The 22359-nt window shown below is 45.1% G+C and overlaps 1 protein-coding gene across 5 annotated transcripts in view; it reads right to left on the minus strand.

The window, feature by feature from the left end:
• Nucleotides 1–2829: 2829 nt before the first annotated feature.
• Nucleotides 2830–22359, minus strand: part of PRMT2 (protein arginine methyltransferase 2) — a 51061-nt gene continuing 31531 nt past the window's right edge. For all 5 annotated transcript variants that reach the window (XM_053564809.1, XM_053564807.1, XM_053564805.1 and 2 more), the window contains 4 exons: nt 16193–16322; nt 5003–5139; nt 3824–3995; nt 2830–3414 (listed from right to left, as the gene is read on the minus strand). In XM_053564809.1, coding sequence (XP_053420784.1) covers nt 3382–3414; nt 3824–3995; nt 5003–5139; nt 16193–16322 — 472 coding nt within the window. In that variant the 3' untranslated portion in view covers nt 2830–3381. The remainder of the gene's footprint in view (nt 3415–3823; nt 3996–5002; nt 5140–16192; nt 16323–22359) is intronic.

The raw sequence follows: 22359 nt of genomic DNA on the forward strand, positions 1-22359 counted from the left end.
AGGGTCCGTCATCCTGTGCTCACTGCCCACTCCTCCCTCCAACTCCACCACTCAGCCCTGCAGCAGCCTCGCCGCTCCTGTGCCAGGTGCTGCCCCCACGCTCCTTGCTGTGGCTATTGCCTCTCCCTGACCCTCTGCAGGAAGTTTGACCAGCTCCCAACTGCAGATCAAACTTTCTGAACATGTTTGGGTTGCACCTAGCACTTTTCCCTCCTCCCAGCCACATTTCTCTCTCCCTGGCACACACACAGTTACTTGTTTCTCTGGAGAACCTGGCTAATACAGACTGTGGAACTGAGAAGTGGAGTGTGGCTGTAACAAACACTTAAACATCTGCAAATAGCTTTAGAACTAGATAATAGTGTTAAGGTTCATGCTAGACATATGGACATTCGGGTGACCCTGAAGAGGTCCAGATGGAGATGAGGAGCAGTGACTGGAAACTGGAGAGTCTGTTTTGGGCAAAGAACTTGGCTGAGCCTCGTCCTAGGTGCAGAAGGCTGAACCCGAGTGCCATAAAATGAGTATTTAGCTGAGAAGATTGCTAAGCAAAGTGATGCTATAGTGGCTTTTTCCTCCTGCTGCTTGTAGTAAAATTAAAGGAGAGAGAGGAATTGATGAGGGAATAGTTAAGCAAAAAGAAACCACAACTTGAATATTTGAAAAATTCTCTGCCTATTCATATTGCAAATATGAAAAGGCATGTTTTGGTGGTTGGCTGGTTGTTTTCAGTAACACAGTCTTGTTCTGTCACCCAGACTGGAATGCCATGCTACAATCATAGCCTCATGTAGCCTCAAATGCCTGGGCTTACACAGTCCTGCAGAGGGATGTGCTGAAGAGACACTAAGGGTGTGGCTGAGCAATCACTTGGTGAAGAAATCATAGGTGTAACTCCTGCAAGCCAGGAATAAGAGATTTGATTACACCAGCAGAGAAGATGCCAGTTTGGACTGACAAGAGTGGAACCCAGTGGCAGCAGCTGTCAGAGGCCTTGGATTTTCCAGGACTGACCTACAGAGCTATTCAGCTGGAAACATGTACTGCTCTTCCAAGAAAAGTGAATAACTCACAGGTGACTCAGAGACTATAAGGCTGGCATGCCTACCCCAGACCCAAGGGACATGTCTGTTTCTTCCTTGGGTCCAGAGCCTGGGGATCCATCTCTGGTTTCTGTAGGCCAGGATGACCTCCCAGTGCCTCTGCACAAGGTGGCTGTACCCAGGGCACAGCCCCATCCAGGAGTGTGGCCCTTCAGCCTTAAGAAGCTCATGGAGTTGGTCTTGCTGGGTCCTGTACTTTCTTGGGACCTGAGTCCTTCCTGCTCTCTAATTTGTTCCTGTTCCACCCACCATTGTACGGGGAAGCCTGTAACTTATTTGATTTCACACTTCACAGCTGGATAGAAGTTTTGCCTCAGGATAAATCACAGCTCAAGTTTCACCCTAGCTAGTTTAGGTGATATTTGGATAAGACTTTGGACCACAGAGTTGATATTGTAATGAGCTAAGACTTCGGTGGCTACTGGGATGGAATAAATGCATTGCCCATGTGAGGACATAGATTATGGTGGGCCAGGTTCAGAATCCTATGGACTAAATTGTGTCCTCCAAAATTCTGGTGTTGAAGCCATAACCCCCAATATGCTTGTATTTGGAGATCAGGCCTTTGCAGAAGTAATTAAGGCTAAATGAGCTCACAGAATGGAGCAGACACAAAATAATACACAAATATAATCCCATTTACATAATGCTCAAAACCAGGCAAAAGAAATACATAGTATCACAAGTCAAGGCACTGCCTTTGAGGGTAGGTACTCAGTGGAAGGGCCCTGTGGACCAGGCGCTCTCAAACTTTTTAAACAGGGGGCCAATTCAATGTCCCTCAGACCATTGGAGGGCCGGACTATAGTTTAAAAAAAACAACTATGAACAAATTCCTATGCACACTGCACATATCTTATTTTGAAGTAAAAAACAAAATGGGAACAAATACAATTCATACCACTTCATGTGGCCCGTGGGCCGCAGTTTGAGGACACCTGCTGTGGACAGTCTTGGCCCGGGTACTGGCTACACGTGTGTCTATTTGTGAACTCTCATCATCCCCAAATCCAGGGCCACACAGCATCATCTCCCTTAACTCCCTCTCTTATCCCATTCCAACCCCCATCCCACCACTCCTTCATCTTGTGGAAAAATTATCCTCCATGAAACTGGTCCCTGGTACCAAAAAGGTTGGGAGCCACTGATCTAGATATTCATGACAGTTCAGTTTTTAGTATATACCTTATTTTTCTTATTTTTTAAGAGACAGAGTCTCACTTTATCTCCCTCAGTAGAGTACTGTCACGTCACAGCTCACAGCAACCTCCAACTCTTTTTTTTTTTTTTTGGCCGGGGCTGGGTTTGAACCCACCACCTCCGGCATATGGGACCGGCGCCCTACTCCTTGAGCCACAGGCGCTGCCCTCTACCTCCAACTCTTGATTAGGTGATTCTCTTGCCTCAGCCTCCCGAGTAGTTGGGATCACAGGCACCTACCACAACACCCAACTATTTTTTTGTTGTTGTTGCAGTTTGGCTGGGGCTGGGTTCAAACACACCACCTTTGGTAAATGGGGCCGGCACCCTACTCACTGAGCCACAGGTGCTGCCCCTATACCTTATTTTGCAATAAAATTTTATTAAAAAATAAAAATGGTGGCTGTGTATCTACTGACATAGAAGCTTCTTCATAATATTAAGAAAAGGTTACAAGGCAATGCATATGTGATCCCATGCTTATAAAGACAATGTATATACACTGAAATAGGACATACACCATCCACTCATTAAAAAATATTTATTGAGCATGATGTACTATGTGCCACATATAATTTACCTGGAAGACATCCACACGACGGCACTACGCCATGCAGAGTCCCGCCACATGCATCGCCACCTCAGCTTTCCTGCACACCACCTGCACAGCACGGTGCAGTCCTGCATCCTGCATGTTGACTGGATCAGATGATGGCAGTAAGGACACCACTAACACAGAATGCGTGAGGAGTCACTGTCACAGGGTACATAAGGCTGACATGTGTGCGTCCTAGGAGTGCAGAACTAGACCTAGCATAGGAACACTGAGCCACGACTTAACCACAGGCAGCACCTGGGACACACAGCTACTTCTAGAGGACAGACACTGGGCAGTGAGGGTGGCCACAGCAGTGTGTTTGTGAAGGGCCCTGGCATCACCTGCCAGGCTAGGGAAGGGTTGATGTGGAGTGAACATTCACAGACTTTCACAGGAGTGTGTGTTAGCAGCCAGGTGCGTCTTGATTCACTTGTGTTCACCCTCAAGATACGCATGCTGCTTTCCAATGAAGACCAATTGTCATCTCCAGATTGGAAAGACTTTTTCTCCAACCTGAAAAAGATAAAGAAAAACTAATCAATCAAAGAACAAAATTTCTATTTCATGAACATATAATGAACATATAGTATTTCCTAATATCAGACAAAAGAATGCCATTCAAGTGCAGAAATTTTTAAATGACAAACACTAAGTTTTTAACTTAAAACTATCACAAAGCAAAGCACAAAAAAAGTATTAGAAAATAAAGGGAAATCATGTGATTATTTTTCTTTTCTCTCCCACATTAGCTCTGAGTCCAAAGAAGAGAATTCCATTTCTCAATGGCCTTTGAGATTTGAAGATTAAATAAAATGATGCAGATGGGGTATGGGCCATGGGGCCAACATGAAAACTTGCCACTGTTATCCCCACACTTGTCTCCTAGCATCCGCAAGACATAATTTTCAACAGAATATCTTACTTTTTGAGATGTGGGATCTTGTCTTGAAGTGACCACCCAGCTCAGAGCGACTGACATGTGCCTTCTCCACACAGGGTTTCTTTGCAGCACAACCGAGCCTGTGACTACATCACCTATGTGGACAGGGACGGGGTCATCCATCATAAACAATGTCTGCTTCCAGTGTGTGGGGCTGCAAGACAAACAGTGCACGTCAGCTGGAAGCTGCTAGTTTCATCTCTAAGTGGCCCTTGGGCACTGATCCCTGGCCACACTGAATTGTGTCCATGGCCCTCAGACAACCTGCAGTCCTCCCAGGTAGCCAGGGAACACAGAGCTTGATCTTCCAGTCTAATTTATGGGATAGAAACCCCTCAGCCTTGTGATCTAAACAGAATTTACGAGACACACTGGGATCAAAGTTACACAGTGAGGCAGACATTGCCAACTCTTTATGCAACAGTGGTAGTCTTCTTCAGGAGACTGCCCCATTCAGGGTGGCCTGCAGGACATAGGGGCTTAAGGGCACACACAGGGTCCCTGAGCAGTGCTTGGCTTCCTACACCCCTCACCAGGGCAGCTATCCACTCTGTTGCCCTCCCCGGGCAGTCCAAGCTCCTGATGCCAATGGTCTGGTCACTGCTATTTGAGTGAGATACACACAGCAGGATCAGTTCCCCAACAAGTCACTTCTGTGAGGGTTACATTCCCTGTGAGCAAGACAACCTTAACGTGTGGGGAACAGTCAGTTTTGGGTAACCCCAGGCTGCACTGGAAATGTCTCTTAAGAGCTTGGCACTCTCCCTGCTGCCCTAGGGTCTAGCCAGACCTCCTGTCTCTCTGCTCTCAATCTTCCTATCTCAGTACCTCCCCCCCACCAAGCCTGTATCCTGTGCCCACAGACACTGGGCACCTCAGGGCAGGATGAGACCTCGCTGGAGCTGTCCTGGACACCAGGACTGTAGTTTAACACTGGTATATGGACTCCTGGTCCCCTTCACCTTAAAGGGCAGGTGCTGAAAGGGGTAGCTGACCATGACTCCGACCCCCAGGGCCAGCTGCAGGGGGACTCCAGGGTGGCAGAGAGCACTGGGCAAGAAAAACTCCCAGCAGCTGCCTGTTCTGGATGCAGGCTCGCCTCCACCTCCATGCACAGGGGCCCATCACCCACCCTACCCCCACCCTACCCCCAGCACTCACGGGTGGAAGGGCCCAGTGCTGAGCACCTGCTGTGGCTGCCCCTCTTGCAGGCTCTGGAAGTGCACGCTGAACCAGGCTGTGAACCCATGCAAGGTGCCAGCCCTCCGGATGTCGAAGCACAGGTCACCTCGCATGGTCTAGGGTCAAGGGGCCAAGAACACAGACAGAGGCATGGGTCCAGGCAGGTCACTGGCCTCCTCAGCACCATCCCTGTGGGTACTCTCCTTGGCCTGCTCTGTGCTGTAGCTTGACCAAGCTGGGAAAGACTGAGGCCTGAACACCTGGCTCCCTGTGGTGTCCCCCTAATCTCCACCAGCATGACAGGTCCTGAGCACCTAGACATGTCCATAAACCCCATCCAGGACCTGATAGAATCAGGTACCTGCCCAGATAAACTTGCCATGCCCAGGAAGGGTCACACTTATGTCCCTCCCAGGAAATAGGAATGCCACCAATCCTGGCAGCTCTAACCCTTTAAGTCCCTGTCTGCCACAGCCCATGTGTAGACTTCTCCGTAGTCAGGAATCTTACCCCATCTGCACTCTAGATGGAATAAAATCACTTTAATCGCATGAACTGGATCTCCGTTTTCCTTTCGTCTCGTGTCTTGGAATGATTTTATCCTTGAGTCTGGAGCCTTTCATATGATGCCTTTGACTCACTGGGGAAAAGTCCCTTTGCAGGGCTGAAAATAACACCCCACCGAACCTGACCAAATGGCCCCTTATTCCCATGAGACAAAGAGAACCAGTGCACTCTCTGACCTTATCTCCCATTCATACTAAGGTGAGCCCTTATCTAAAAACTTTTTCTTCACTTCTTTCCTCTTCCAGTTCCTACTCTACTTCCTCCTGTCCCCGCCTCTTTTCGCACTTTTTACATATCTTTTATATAATCTCTGGACTCCTTTTACACATACTCAAGAGGTTGAATTTCCCTCTCCCTCTATCTTGCCCCCTGGTGCTCTACTGTGGGTCCACGTCCCTCCAGCTGGTTAGGTCATGTACAGAGGTAGTACCCTCTTTTGACTGAAGTCATAAGTTAAGAGTCCAGGTAATATCTCGATGCCAGCCTTGGCAACCCTATTGTGGGTCTGGATTATTTTCGGTAGTTCAGTTCAGTGAACTGGGTTCACTCATCTAGAATCTTACTGGAGGTCTAGATTCAGCTGACAACCATAGCAGAGGAAGCCCTCTTTGGTTGCAGTCTCAGTCCTTTTTTTGGTCCTTTTGTTCCCTTTTTTCCTTCGAAGGTCTACCCTATTTTCCACTCATAGCCTCTTTGTGTTAGATTTAATCTCATTTACTTTCTTCCTCCAGTTTTTACTATGGGCACCACTCAGTCACAGATTCCCCCTTCACCTCTAAGCTGTCTTCTAACTCACCTGAAACCTCTACATCTCTATCCTGACCTCAAACCTAAACGTCTCATTTTTCTATGTAACACTGCTTGGCCTATGTATAAACTTGACAATGGTTCATATTGGCCTAAACATGGCTCCTTCGAAGGCAATGCCTGTGGCTCAGTGAGTAGGGCACCGGCCCCATATACCAAGGGTGGCAGGTCAAACCCAGCCCTGGCCAAACTGCAAAAAAAAAAAAAAAAAAAATAGCTGGGCATTGTGGCGGGCACCTGTAGTCCCAGGTACTTGGGAGGCTGAGGCAAGAGAATGACCTAAGGCCAAGGGCTGGAGGTTGCCATGAGCTGTGACACCATGGCACTGTACTGAGGGCAACAAAGTGAGACTCTGTCTCTAAAAACAAAAATGGCACCTTTGATATCTCAGTTCTCACTGATCTTAAAAATCACTGTCACAAATGAGCCAAAGGGTTGGCGATTCCTTATATTCATGCATTCCTCACACTCTGAAATATTCCTTCCCCGTGTTTGTCCTGTGAACCCTCTCAAATTCTCCTTGGGCAAATACCTCCAAATTTTGCATACTCATCTGACTCTCCATTATCTTCTTTCGATTAGGCAGATAACCCCCACCCTCAACTTCCTCCCTACTGGCAAACTTCCATCCCTCCCCTTCTCCAATTTCCCAAAGCACAGTAAGAGAGAGAAAAAAAAAGGTAGATCTGGGACAGGAAAAAACGTGCCAGACCCAGCTTCCCTGCCATGTACTAGGTCTGGCCACACCTTTAGACCTCCCACTTCTAAAATACCTCAACCCTTATACCCAATCTGAGAGGTTGTGGGACTGAAGGCATTGTTAGCGTTCATGTCCCATTTTCTCTCTCAGACCTCTCCCCCATAAATCAGATTAGACTCATTCTCTATGGATCCCATAAAATACTCTCAAGAATTTAGATATCTAACCCAATCATATGATTTATATGTTATCCTCACCTCCACTCTATGAGAGCAAGTCTGGACTCAAGCCCAAATTTATGCTGAAAACCTACACAGGATAGATCAAAATCTGCCAGAAGGCATTAGGGATGTTCCCTGAGAGTGAGAGAGGATACCCAAGAAGGGTGAGGTATAGAAGAACAGGTCTTCTCAAGGAGACCACAAGGATACACACGTAGGGTCCTCTCCATGGTAACTTAGCTCTTGGGAATTTATAAACTTAATTTCCTGAAACTTGGGAATTTCCAAGTTCTGTGAAATCCTGTAGTTCTGTAAGGGCGGGAATAGCATCCCCAGCTTGATTCAAACTGGCCAACGAGTAGGGTACCTGTGGGGTGGAACTTTTTGACTCTCAATAAAAAGGGAAAGACCAAGGCAGTCGGGGAGCGTGGCCATTTGTAATTCTTCTATGCCATAAGCTCCTGGCTGGTGAATAAAGCCCTTCCTCTTATAATCGTGGTGTTTGGGTGCTCTTTCTCTCCGTTGGGCCTTGTCTTCCTGCAACATTTTTGGTTCCCTGACCAGGAAGCACCTGGAGAGAAGTAGTTGCTGCCAATTCTCTGGACACCCACGTGGGGACCCCTGATCGGCCTGGGCGATGTGAACCACGAAGCATGCCAGGGAGGCAGTTTGGCCTCCCTGTGTGGATGCCTCGACTAGGCTGAGCAAGGACCCCGTCGGTGGGTCTTCAAGGAGTCAAACACCAGGAGGAACTGGCAGGCAGGAACAGGTACCTACACAGGGAGAAGTCTAAGGCAAGGTATGATCAATCTGGGGATCCCACTACAGTTTTAGTGGAAGAGGAGCCTGATCAACTCCTTGGGTATTAGATTGCTGGCAGGTCTGTTGAGAGGGGTGTGAGAATGTGTGGATGTGGTGTAACTGAGAGAACTCCAAGGGTGGAGTTGGATCTCCCTTCACAGTTGGTTTGCCTTCTATGGCTAAGTGGCAGCTTGAGTGTGCTTGGGGACCTCAAGAGAAGAGGGATTTACCCAATGATTACAGGTATCTAATGGCACAGATGAAACCTGGGCTCTGAAAGGCTTTCAAAAAGTCCAGCCTGAGATTCCTTATAAAAGGTTCCAGCAAAGCCAATTTTAAAGGAAAGAAGAGCCTAGATGGCTAATAATTATTCTTACTGCACTTTATGCAAATAATCAGACCCCGTATATTGAAGGTACAGTTTATTTTGGCAAATAAGTTAGTTCTACTATAATTTGCCTTTAGTAAAGAGAGAAGTTGGAGAGAGAAAAATAGTTTAAAAGGAGGAAAAAGAGGCTGTGGTCCACCTGTATTTAGATCCCAGCCTTGTCTGTACTATCAACTCATAAAATGAGATGTAATTGTTTTTTTTTTTTTTTTTCTGTAGAGACAGAGTTTCACTTTATGGCCCTCAGTAGAGTGCCATGGCATCACACAGCTCACAGCAACCTCTAAGTCCTGGGCTCAAGCGATTCTCTTGCCTCAGCCTCCCGAGTAGCTGGGACTACAGGTGCCCACCACAACACCCGGCTATTTTTTTGTTGCAGTTCGGCCGGGGCCGGGTTTGAACCTGCCACCCTCGGCATATGGGGCCAGCGCCCTACCGACTGAGCCACAGGTGCCACCCCGAGATGTAACTGTTTTACTAAATGGATCTGTTAAATGGGACTAAGAGACTGGCCAAAAAGTATAGAATTATATACAGTAATTATATTTACTCTGAAGCCTTAAGACTCAACAAAGGTCACCTGTTGGCTACACTGGAAAAACTTGTGCAGTATTAAATGTTATCTAAAATTTCCCAGTAAATGGTGTAACTGTAACACTGCATAATACTGTGCCTAATCCATATACTCTGCTGAGTCTGCTGCCAGCAGAAGCCAAGTGGCCCACTTGTCTGGACTTAAAATATGCCTTTTTCAGTATAAGGCTGGCTCTGGGAAGCCAGAGGCTATTTGCTTTCCAGTGGGAGAGACCAGACATGGAAACAGTACACATGGACCAGGTTACCACAGGGGTTCAAAACACCCACGATTTTTGGAGAAGGGCTGGCTCATGACCTCCAGAAATTCCCAGCTAAGGAATTAGAATGTGTGCTGTTCCAATATGTCGATGACCTCCTTTCAGGACACCCTACCCAGGAGGGCTGCGCCCAAGGCATGGACTGTCTTTTATGACATCTAGAGGTATGTGGCTATAAAGTATCCAAATGGAAGGCCCAGATTTGCCAGCGGCAAGTACATTATCTAAGATTTACTATACAGCAGGGGTAGAGGTATCTAGGCATGAAATGGAGGCAGGTCATTAATTGCCTCCTCAGCCCCACAAGCCAAAAGCAGGTTTGGAAATACCTAGGCCCGGTCGGCTTCTGTTGCCTTTGGATTCCCAACTTTGCCATCTTGGCTGTTTTGGCTAAGCCCTTGTATGAGGCAACTAAAGAAGAGGAAGGAGAACCCTTAGAATGGGAAGGAGAACAGGAACATGCCTTCTCCCAGCTAAAGATGAGGCTGACACCAGCCTTGGACAGTTGCAAACTGGGACTTGCACGTAGACTGAAGCAGTTTTATGATGGTGCAAGGTGAGCGGCAGGCTGGGTATATAGTAGTTACCTTAACAGAGACTGTAGAGGGTAAGCGCCTACCCCAAGGAACATTGGCTCAGAAGGCTGATTTAATTGCCTTGACTCAAGCCTTAGAACTAAGTCAAAGAGAAAATATGAATCCTTTCTGACTCTCCAAGAATGTGACACTGTACAATGACAAGGGACTATTAAATTCTGGGGAAAAGGACATTAAGTATCAGCAGGAGATAACTTCAGTTGCTAGAAGCAGTATGGAAACCCTGGAAAGTGGCAGTGATATACTGTTGTAGACATCAAAGAGATGCTTCCACCATCACTAAGGGGAACATCAGAGCCAATACTGAGGCAAAGAGGGCTGCCTCCCAGCCATACCAGGTGTCACAAGTGGCTCCCCTCATCCCATGGGTTCCAGAGCTCACCCCTAACTACTCCCAGGAGGAGAAGGAATGGTTGGCAGTGGAGGAGAGTCAAGAAGCAGAGGGAGGATAAATAAAGATGCCAGATGGATGACCAGCAGTCCCCCAGATTCTAGGAGTCACTGTGGTGACAGGAGTATTTGATGAAGTTGCTGGGCCAGTACTTCTACATCTCCCACCTGGCAGCCCTGGCCAAAACTGTCAGTCTACAGTGTGTCACCAGCAGCCAGTTCAACACGTGCCAAGAAGCAGCAGTACCCCCAGGAATCTAGTTGTATGGAGCAACGCCCTTGAGGACTTCCAGGTAGACTTTACTGAAATGCCAAGGTTTAGAGGGAACAAGTACTGGCCGGTGATGGTCTATCAGACTTGGAATAGGTAAAAGCCTTCTGCACTGGGATAAAAAAGGACTCCTAAAGTAGAAAAATATTGCCCAGAGAAATCGTCCCATGGTTTAGGTTGCCACTCTGTTTTAAATTTGACAATGGGCTAGCCTTCATAACAGAACTAGTACAAATAATAAGCTAAAGCTTTGAATAATTTATAGGCCTCAAAGCTTAGACAGGGTAAAGTGCATAAACAGGACCATAAGAGCAGAAATTGGTAAACTCTGCCAGGAAGCAAAGCTTAACTGGATGCAGGACTTGCCACTGGTGTTGTTCAAAGAGGCCTCTGTCAATTCTCTGCAATTTAGCAGGAACTCCTAAAAGAACTAGGAAAGACTGAACTGAATAGACAAAAACCCTAGAAAGAGTAACAAGGAAAATCTCCACTGGGGTAATTAAGTGTGTTCTGTTTAGTCATTTGCGTCTTTACATCTTTTCTCTCTGGAAGATCAAGGAGACCAAGTCTAGGTCTGGAATCAGAACCTGGACCCCCTGAAACCAAGGTAGAAAGAACTTTACACCATCATTCTGACCACACACAGAGCAGTGAAAATGGAACAAATCCTCAACTGAAGTTATCACAGCTGGCTGAATAGGGCTTCACTGCCCCTTGGAAAGTAAAGGTAACTCAAAATCACAGTCCTTACAGTCTCATTTAGCTAAAAACAGCTTTAAGTTACTTAGGATTAGTGTAGCCATCAAAGAAGTTCAAAAGAAAGATAAACTATTATGTGCCCATAATAAAAATTTAAAAAACAAAGTTCAAATGGTAAGACTACTTACCACATTTGCAAAATATACATATCTTGTGTACATCCTAGAGCTAATGAGATGATGCAATTGGTACATTCAGAGAAAGCTGTGGCAGTGTAAATAGTCTAATCTTCTAAAAAGTCATTTGATAGTACTCTGCAGAGCCTTAATAGGGATGTGACTCTCTTTTGACTCATCACTACCACTCCTAGAAACTTCTCCTTGAGAAATAATCCTCCCAAAAAAGAGGCCACATGCATGGCAATATTACTATGGTCTTATTTGTGACAGTAAAATTTTAGAAACAATTCAGAGAGGAGAAAAGAAGAAGAAGAAGAAGAAGAAGGAAGAAGAATAAAGAAGAAAGAAGGAAGAAGAAGAAGGTAACTTTTAAGAAAATCAACATGCCCTGCTCCAGCCACATACTGGGAGCTGGCTGGTCAATGCATGGCTGAACCCTGAGGAAATTCCTCGAGGGACTTGTCTTAATTGGACTTTGAACTTTGGGAAATGGGGGGAAATGTCACAGGGGGAAGTAAAAACTCGTATATATATTAGCCCACTACTATGGTACTATTAAGGCCTGAGTAGAGAACCCAAGAAGAGTCACAGTCCCTAAAACCTCAGTGCTGAAAAGTAATTAATATTGGCACCTGCAGAAACAAACTGATATTGAGACCCCAAATTAAAATATAATGGAGCCTCAAAAGGGGGGGAATGAGAGAGGATACCTGAGAAGGGTGAGGTCTAGGAGAACAGGTCTTCTCAAGGAGACCACAAGGATACACATGCAGGGTCCTCTCCAAGGTGACTCAGCTCTTGGGAATTTGTAAACTTAACTTCCTGAAACTTGGAAATTTCCAAGTTCTGTGAAATCCTGTAGTTCTATAGGCGCAGGAATAGCATCTCCCGCTTGATTCAAACTGACCAATGAGAAGGGTATCTGTGGGGTGGAACTTTTTGACTGTCAATAAAAAGGGAAAGACCAAGGCAGTCAGGGAGGGTGGCCATTTGGAATTCTTCTATGCTGTAAGCTCCCGGCTGGTGAATAAAGCCCTTCCTCTTATAAACGTGGTGTTTGGGTGCTCTTTCTCTCTGTTGGGCCTTGTCTTCCTGCAAAAAGAGGACCCCAATTGTAATTACCAAATTGATGCTGCTGGAATCTGCCTCTGTAACCACATGGTCGTTTCTTAGAGGGATGAAAAAAAGCAGCCCATAAGGCTGTCAATTATGATAAGTTAAAAGAAATTACCCCCAAAACAAGATGAAAATTCTGCCCAGTTTTTAGCTCATCTTAACAAAGCTCTGTGGTGATATACTACCCTACCCCAGAAAGCTAGCAGGGCAGACTCATTGTTAACATGCATTTTATCTCTCAGTCTGCACCTGACATCCAGAAAAAAAACTAAAAAAGGCCCTCAAACCTCTCAGTGAGATCTTATGAACTTGGCTTTTAAAGTTTTTTGGATTTTTTTTTTTTTAAATAGAGACAGAGTCTCACTTTATGACCCTCGATAGAGGGCCCTAATGTCATAGTTCACAGCAACCTTCAGCTCCTGGGCTTAGGTGATTCTCTACTAGTAACTGGGACTATAGGCGCCCACCACAGTGCCTGGCTATTTTTTTGTTGCAGTTTGGCCGGGTCCGAACCAACCGTGAGGACACTTTTAAAAGGCAGCAGCTCTCAAAATTCCAGTTATTGGCTTCTGCCATTAGACAAAACCCCACAGTTTCTCAGAATTCCCTAGGGTACTCTAAAAAAATTGAGATTTGCCCCAGGACTGTGTTTTAAATGTGGCAGGCCAGGTCACTGGGCAAAACTATGCCCAAAGCCAAACCCTCCCTGCAAACCATGTCCAACCTGCAGAATGTCTCACTGGAAGTTTAACTGGCCACATTCTTCTGAGAATTTGATTCACAGACATTCCCTGAATGGGGTTAAATTCTGCCTAGGTTCTCCTGAGAACCTGGTTTGTGGACGTACCCAAAATGTGCCTGAATTTCCTGACCCTCTGGGCCTAGCTGTTGAAGATTCCCGGTTTCCAAAGCATTAGAGTGCCCCCTGGATAATTACAAAATCTAAACTCCAGAGGAATTTGCTAGTGGAAGGTAAGCCAATTTCTTCTTTAATAAACATGGGAGGAACCTTTTCCATGCTGCCATCTTATAAAGGTCCTTTAGAACAGACAGAGATCTCAATGATAAGGTATTGATGGTAATGTAATCTACCCCCATGTTACTCCACCTTTATGCACTTTCTTGCTCGCATTCATTCCTTATTATTCCCTTATGTAATGTTCCCCTACTAGGTAGAGATATTCTCCCAAATTGTAAGCAACTTTGATGATTCCCACTGGTCCACACCTCTTACTATCCGTCCTGCCCCTCCAACTCCTCCATTCTCTCAATCTGACCTCCCTGCAGATCCTATTGTAACACTATACCCTTTTCCAAGTATTTCTCTTTCCCTTACCTGATCCTGAAAACACCTGGTTTATTAATAGCAGTTCTTTTAAGCCCACATTGCCAAGGCAGGTTCTGCTATTGTGTTTTCTTCCCACATTATCACCTTTGTTACTCTGCCCCTGGGCACTTCCTTGCAACAAGCAGGACTCTGAGCCCTCACTAAAACTGTTACAACTCCACCATACAGCCATATGGCAAGAAAGGGGATTCATTACCACCCAAGGCTCCTCAGACTTCCTAAATAGAGCTACACTTCCAAAGGAAATTGCCATTATTCACTGTAAAGGTCACCACGTTATTCCTAGATTCGGTCTCCCCAGCTCTATTCAGGGCCAATGACCCCAAATCTCACAAGCCCTAGGAATTCAGTGTCATCTACATGCACCTTACAGACCCCAATCAGTGTGATCTACATGTGCCTTACAGACCCCAATCATCAGGAAAAGTAGAACAGATGAATAGCATCCTTAAACAACATCTCACAAAATTAGTACTCCAACACAAACAAGACTAGATTAAGCTCCTCCCCATCCTCTTACACCACATTCGCTCCACCCCTCGCAAACTCTTCTTTTATAGTCCTTTTGAAATGATGTATGGCAGAACTAGAGACCAACTTAGAAAAACAATCAGCTTTTACCCCAACCCTCAGCAGAGAAAGTCACAGACCAATTGGCAGGGCAACAAGTTCTCCTTAAATCTCCCTTGCCCTGCAAGACTTTATCTCCTCCTTGGACAGGCTGTCACATGGTTCTTTACAGCACCCCCATGGCTGTTCACCTTGTGGACCTCCCAGTTTGGATTCACTGATCCTGAATAGAACTGTGTCCTACGGAAAAAATTCCAACACTGAAAAACTATCACTGGAAGTTGCAAGTACTGTCCCCTGCCACCTTAAACTCACCAGGATCCCTGAGGAATCCACTCCCTGATAAATGTGTAACATTCCTCCCTAATTTTTTTCCTTTTCTCAGGATGGCAGGCTATTTTCACACGTTCAAAGTTGGAATGACCTCCTTGAAGCCTCTAAAAATCTGTGGTTACAGGGCACCTTCCAAGACTTTCTCCCTGAAGAAATCTAATTTTCTTCTTCCTTCTTTTTTTTCCTTTTGGCTACCCCTCCTATTGATTCTGGCCTTTCTTCCCTACCCATAGACCTCAACTGATGATAAGGTCGCTAATTACAATTCTTCTCATTCTCAGTTACAGATCAGCAATTCCTTACTTCATCTCTTAATTTATTGAGCAATCACCTGAAAACTGCTCATATCCTGCCCCTACTGGATACCAACCACCTCAAACTGAAAAAAAGCCAAAGAATTCATGTAAACACCACTCCCCTCCCCATTCCTCTCCCCCTCCCATTCTTTTTACAGGCAGCCCAAGCAGCCCCTCCCCCAGCAAGATACAGTGAAAGAGATGCCACGCCCATCACCCCACCTCCTTATAATAAACTGAAGAAGCTGTTATGATAGAATCACGTACCTGCCCAAATAAACTTGCCCTGCCCAGGCAGGGTCCGGTTCATGGCCCGCTCAGGAAGGGTCATACTCATGTCCCCATGGCCCTAACCCTTTAAATCTCTGTCTGCCATAACCCACGTGTAGATTTCTCCCTAGTCATGAATCTCATCCCACCTACACTCCAGGTGGAATAAAACCACTTTAATCGCATGAATTGGATTTCCATTTTCCTTTCATCTTGTGTCTTGGAATGATTTTATTCTTGCATCTGGAACCTTTCAGGACCCACATGCCCATTGGCTGCCAAGGAACTAGGGGAACAACTTCTAATAGTCTGTCATCAACTGTAGCTAAGAACACTGGGAACAAATTTTAATTCAAATATAGTGATGAAAGAGAATGTAATTTGTTTGATTTTGAAGTTGCTGAGACTATTAAACATAAATCTAAAAGTAAGACTAAAGAAAAGAAAACAATGTAAAAATATGAAAGACAATCAGAATAGAACATTAAAAAATGATGGGAAAAATCAATAGTAAAATGTTTATAGGTTCATTTTTTTTTTTTTTTTTTTTGGCCAGGGCTGGGTTTGAACCCACCACCTCTGGCATATGGGACAGGCGCCCTACTCCTTGAGCCACAGGCGCCGCCCTATAGGTTCACTTTTTGTATAAAAAAATAATTAGTTACACTTACACCCAGCATTCACTGAAAGTTTACAATGTGCCAGGCCTCTCAGTGTTTCAGTCAATTAAACGTTAAGAAGGAACAATTCTGATTTTTCTCACCTCTAGGTCTGAGATTTGCACAGTTCTCATGTCCAGCTGCAATATAGTGCACGGTTCAGAGAGACAGTCTTCTGGTTTCAAAATGTGGTTATACTTGGGCTTTGAAAAAAACTCCTTAATTGCTAAAGATCTAGAGAAAAAGAGCAAAAACAATTGTTGAGAGTCCCAACCAACACCCTGGGCTTTGAAATGTGTGTGGCCACCATAAGGCTTTTCTTCCACACCAGCAGGGACTTAACACTGGGAGTTCTACCTTGAATGCTAGGTCCTGCCTCCCTCCCTCCCTGCAGGACCCTTCTCTGCTCAGCAGGGCTCACCTAGGCATCAAGGAGCCTGCACCTGGACAACACCCCAAATGGACAGCACCCCAAAGTGTGTGAGGAATGGGGTACTCCCCTTTTATACCTTATTCCCAGGGAACTGAGCACATGGGGTGACAGTGTGTTTTCTTTAGTTCTACAATCTACTTTATTTCAAATACCTTCTGTGGGTTTTTTGTTTGTTTGTTTTGTTTTGTTTTGAGAGAGAATCTCACTCTGTGCCCTGGGTAGAGCAAGCCTCCTGCCTCAGCCTTCCAAGTAGCTGGGACTATAGGCACCTGCCACAATGCCCAACTAATTTTTCTATTTTTAGTAGAGATGGGGTCTCACTCTTGTTCTGGCTGGTTTTAAATTCCTCAGCTCCAGCAATCCACCTGCCTAAGCCTCCCAGAGTGTTATGATTACAGATGTGAGCCGCTGCACCCAACCTTCTGTGGGTCTTCTATCCCATAGCAAATAAAAAAGGTACCCCTGCCACAGGTGACTCTAAGATAAATATGACAAACTGGCAGGACTGAACTGGCCCATCTGAGCCTGAATTTTAGGAGAAATACATGTGTTGTTATACAAATTCCACACAGAAACAGACAACTGGACCTCCCCTTCCACCTATCACTCCTTTCCCTTGTGCTTGCCAGAAAGTCATGTATTATTCACCATGGAAATGTTTAAGAAATAAAGCAAAGACCTTCTGAAATAGCAAATAAATGCTTTAATAAAGATCCCATTATATGTACATATTTCTGAATATTTTGATATTAAACATAATTATGAATTTATTTTAAAAATTGGAAAACATACACAAGTATAAAGACAAAATTTAAATTTGCCATATTCCTGCCATAGAATTTGATGTATTGGGAATTCTGGGAAGATGGCTGACTGGTAGCAACCCTCAGGAGAGGCTCCTGAGTAGAGGAAGAAAAAGTGGATGGAATGGGACTCTATGAAGCCAAAGACAGGGAGCTAAGCCAAGAAAGAAGTTTGGCAAGCTGTAACTCCGAGGAAGAGCATTCAAGAAAACAAATTACAGGTACAAAGCCTATCGACCAGAGGACAGGAGACCCCTCCCCCAAGCAGGGGGGCTGCTGCAGGCTATCTGCGAAGGAGATAGCCTCTCATTTTACCTCACTGGAGTGAGCCGCTAAACTCCAGTCTCTTTCTCCAGGGGGGTCCCACTTATGAACCTAGACACCACCCCGCCAGGCATAAAACTGAACAGATATTTTCTCTCACAAGTCCAAACTCCCAGTCCACCCTTTCCCCCTAGCATGGTGGTCTGAAGTTCAGCCCCCTGCAGAGCATAGAGTGTTTGGTCTTGTCCTGAGAGATCTGGGCATAGTGTGGTCCACCAACTGGACCGAATCTATGACTAACAGGTAAGAAAGAAGGCATGGGAAGACAGGGACACTAGTGGGAGGAGAAGCAGTCCCCTGGTTATGACTATGCTCATCCAGTGGTAGTGTTGACCCTCAGTTCGGGCTGTGTCTGCCAGGACGGGGTGCAGAACCCCCAGCTCTGATGGCACCCATGGCAGGAGAGTGATTGCCCCGTATGGACTGAGTTTGGTAGACAGGGCTGGTCCCTACCCCCTGCTGGGCCTGAGAGCAGAGGCTTGATAGGTGTGGATTATAACAGCAAGGGCGTGGTCCCCTGTTTCTAACAGAATCCTTGATCAGTGGCTTACTGGGCATGATCCAAGACCTGAGGGCTAGGGTGTGGCCCACTGTCTCCATTGGGGCTGGTGAGCAGAAGCTTACCAGGTGAGGACTGAGACCTGCAACTGGAGTGCAGTGCCCTGACTCTAACAGAGCCTGTGAAGAGAGGCTTGCCAGGCAGCAGACTGAGACTGGCAGTGGACTGAGACTGGGGGTGTGGTCCTCTGACTCCAACTGGTCTGGCGAGCAGAGACTAGCTGTGTGTGGACTGAGACCAGAGTGCGAGGTCCGGTGGCCTGACTCCAACACAGCCTGTGAACAGAGGCTTGCCAGGCAGTGAACTGAGACTAGCAGGTGGGAACGTGGTCCCCTGACTCTAACAGAGCCTGTGAACAGAGGCTTGCCAGGCAGTGGACTGAGATTGGCAGGTGGGGGTGTGGTCCCCTGACTCCAATAGATCTGGCAAGCAGAGGCTAGCTGGATGTGGACTGAGACTGGTGGGTGGGAGTGTGTCCCCTGGCTCCAGCTGGGCCTGTGAGTAGAGAAGCAGACAACAGTGTGAACTGAGTCTGGCAGGCATGAGTGTGGATCCCTGGCTCCAATTGTGTTGTTGGAGACCCCTGAATCCCTCTGTTGGGTATGGTTTGCACTGTCTAAGACAATTTGGTTGGAACTCGTATCTGGGGCTGTCACACTCGGGGACATTCTGAGGTTGACCTTCAAAGTTCTGTAGTGGAAAAGAACTGAAGGGTGGGGGCTGGGTGCTGCAGCTGTTTGTATCTCTTCACAGTCGAGATTTAAACCTAATACTGCGGTTTCTTAGGTTAGGGTAGAGGTTGGCTGATACCAAAACAGAGCTAGCTTGTGCTGTCTCACCAAGTAGGTCCTCAGAGTCTCTGGCTAAAACTCTGAAAGGGGCCTTTGTAAGGTTGTAGGAGATAAGCCACAATTACAAACCCTAGTGCTTTGGTAAGGGGCTATCTCTACTACCTGGGAACCCCAATTCAATCTCACCCTAACAGTTCTAATAACCAAATGATGGAAAATAAACATGGTGAGGACCCAACAGAAGAACTCTGGCAACATGAATAACCAGAGTAGATCAACCCCTCTAAGAAATGACAAAGGAGATACAACTGAAGATGCCATGGATAGACAAATGGGAGCAATGTCAGAAACTGAATTCAGAATATGGACTGCAAATAAGATGAATAGAATGGAAGACAAGACAGAAATTGAATTCCAAAAAGCAGTTCTAAAGTTGTCTCAAGAAATTAATTCATTCAAAGTTGAAGTCACCAAAGATATGGACATAATGAGAAAAGAGATAGCAGAGCTCAAGGAAATGCAAAAGTTAGCCGAGGAGCTCCAAAATACAGTAGAATCCCTCAGTAATAGAGTTGACCAGACAGAAGAAAGGATCTCTGAAACTGAAGACAAAGCTTTTGAACGTTCCCAAACACTCAAAGAGGCAGACAAATGGAGAGCAAAAACTGATCATTCCCTGGGAGAGTTGTGGGATCACTCCAAAAGATCAAACATTCGTCTTACAGGAATTCCTGAAGGAGAAATGGATGGTGCTAAAGGTACAGATGCTCTACTCAAAGAGATTTTGGAGGAGAATTTCCCAAGCATTGCAAGAGATACAGAACTTCAGATATCAGACAGTTTCAGAACCCCAGCAAAACTCAATCCAAATAAAGCATCTCCTAGACACATTGTGATTAACTTTGCCAAAGTTAAGATGAAGGAGAAAATTCTGCAAGCAGCCAGACGTAAGAAAAACATCACCTAAAGGGAGAAATATCAGAATGACTGCAGATCTCTCAGCTGAAACGTTTCAAGCCAGAAGAAGATGGTCATCGACCTTCAGTCTCTTAAAACAAAACAACTTCCAGCCCAAGATCCTCTACCCAGCTAAAACGAGTTTCATTTGTGATGGAAAAATCAAATACTTTAATGACATAGACATGTTGAAAAAATTTGCCATAACTAAACTAGCTCTCCAGGATATTCTCAGACCCATCTTCCATAATGACCAGCGCAATGCTCTACCTCCAAAGTAAACTCACCCAGAAATTTTTGAACAAAACCCAACTTCACAGTGGTGAAAGGATTAAAAATGTCCACTGGACATCAAAAATCATGACACCCAAAGCACATATTGGCTTATCAATTCTCTCAATTAATGTGAATGGTTTAAATTGTCCTCTAAAGAGGCACAGGCTGGCTGACTGGATACGTAAACGCAGACTGGCTATCTGCTGTATACAAGAATCTCACCTTACCTTAAAGGATAAAAATAGACTCAGAGATGGACTTGTATATTACAGGCAAATAGAAACCAGAAAAAAGCATGGGTTGCAATTTTAGTAGCAGATACAATTGGGTTTATATTATTATTATTTTTTTTTTTGAGACAGAGCCTCAAGCTGTCACCCTGGGTAGAGTGTTGTGACATCACAGCTCACAGCAACCTCCAACTCCTGGGCTTAAGCGATTCTTCTGCCTCCACCTCCCAAGTAGCTGGGACTAGAGGCCCCCGTCACAACACCCAGCTATTTTTTGGTTGCAGCTGTCATTGTTGTTTGGTGGGCCCAGGCTGGATTTGAACCCGCCAGCTCAGGTGTATGTGGCTGGTGCCTTAGCCACTTGAGCCACAAGCGCCGAGCCTACAATGGCTTTGAACAAACAAAGATAAATGAAGATAAGGAAGGTCACTACATATTTGTCAAGGGAAACATCCAACATGAAGAGATTTCAATAATTAACATTTATACACCCTACCAGAACACTCAATTCATAAAGCAGACCCTAATGGATATGAACAACTTGATATCTTCCTGCACTATAACAGTTGGAGATTTTAACACCCTTTGACAGTTTTGGATAGATCCTCCAAGAAGAAACTAAACAAAGAAATATTAGACTTAAACCTGACCCTAGAACAAATGGACTTTACAGACCTCTACAGAACATTTCATCCTAATAAAACTGAATATACATTCTTCTCATCAGCCCACGGGTCGCCCTCCAAAATAGATCATATCCTAGTACACAAGTCTAACCTCAGTAAATTTAAAAGTGTAGAAATTATTCCTTGTATCTTCTCGGACCATCATGGACTAAAAGTTGAACTCAACAGCAACAGGAATCTTCATACTCAAACAAAGTCATGGAAGCTAAATAATCTTTGGCTGAATGATAGCTGGGTCAAAGATAAGATTAAGAAGGAAATCACCAAATTTGGGGAACAAGATGTTAACGAAGACATAAATTATCAAAACCTGTGGGATACTGCAAAGGCATTCCTAAGAGGGAAATTTATAGCATTGGAAGCCTTCATCAAGAAAACAGAAAGAAAGCCAACAACTTAATGGATCATCTCAAGCAACTGGAAAAGTAAGAACACTGCAACCCGAAACCCAGCAGAAGAAAAGAAATAACTGTAGAGGAATGGACACCATGCTTGCAAAGGACAGTTACTGAATCTTTTAACACTAAAAGAACATGCTGAGACCAGGAAAGTCTCCTGGCAAGCCTAAAGACATTTTATGACTTGGGGGCAACTCAGTGTTCCGGAATGAGATAAGCATGTGATAAACATTGATGCTTTGTACTTCTTCATGAGTGTTGTGGGGAAAGAAAACATGGGGAAAGAACACATGAGGAGAGCACGTGGCAATCCTTAGGCATGCAGCCCTCATATGTAATTACCTTAATTCTCCACACCTGTTGTGTATGTCAATTACCTTAACTCTTCACACCTGTTGTGTGTAACCCTAATAAACAGCCATTGTGGAGGGGGCTCGGGGCTACCCTGCAACTAAAGTTAGCCCGCCTCCCACAAACTTGTACTTCTAATCCATGTCACGCTGGTTCCTTCCTGTGGTGACTGAGACCAGTGCCTTAGGGGTTGCTACAAATAACCAAAATTAGGGCAGAATTAAATGAAATTGAAAACAAAAGAATCATTCAGAAGATCAATGAAACCAAAAGTTGGTTTTTTGAAAAGATTAACAAAATTGACAAACCTTTGGCCAGCCTAACCAGAAATAGAAAAGTAAAATCTCTAATATCACCTATCAGAAAATATAAAGGATAAATAACAACAGACACTTCAGAAATTAAAAACAATCGTCAATGATTATTACAAAAATCTCTATTCCCAGAAATATGAAAATCTGAA

This window comes from Nycticebus coucang, chromosome 16 (genome assembly GCF_027406575.1).
Source record: "Nycticebus coucang isolate mNycCou1 chromosome 16, mNycCou1.pri, whole genome shotgun sequence".
In the NCBI taxonomy this organism is placed as follows: Eukaryota; Metazoa; Chordata; class Mammalia; order Primates; family Lorisidae; genus Nycticebus; species Nycticebus coucang.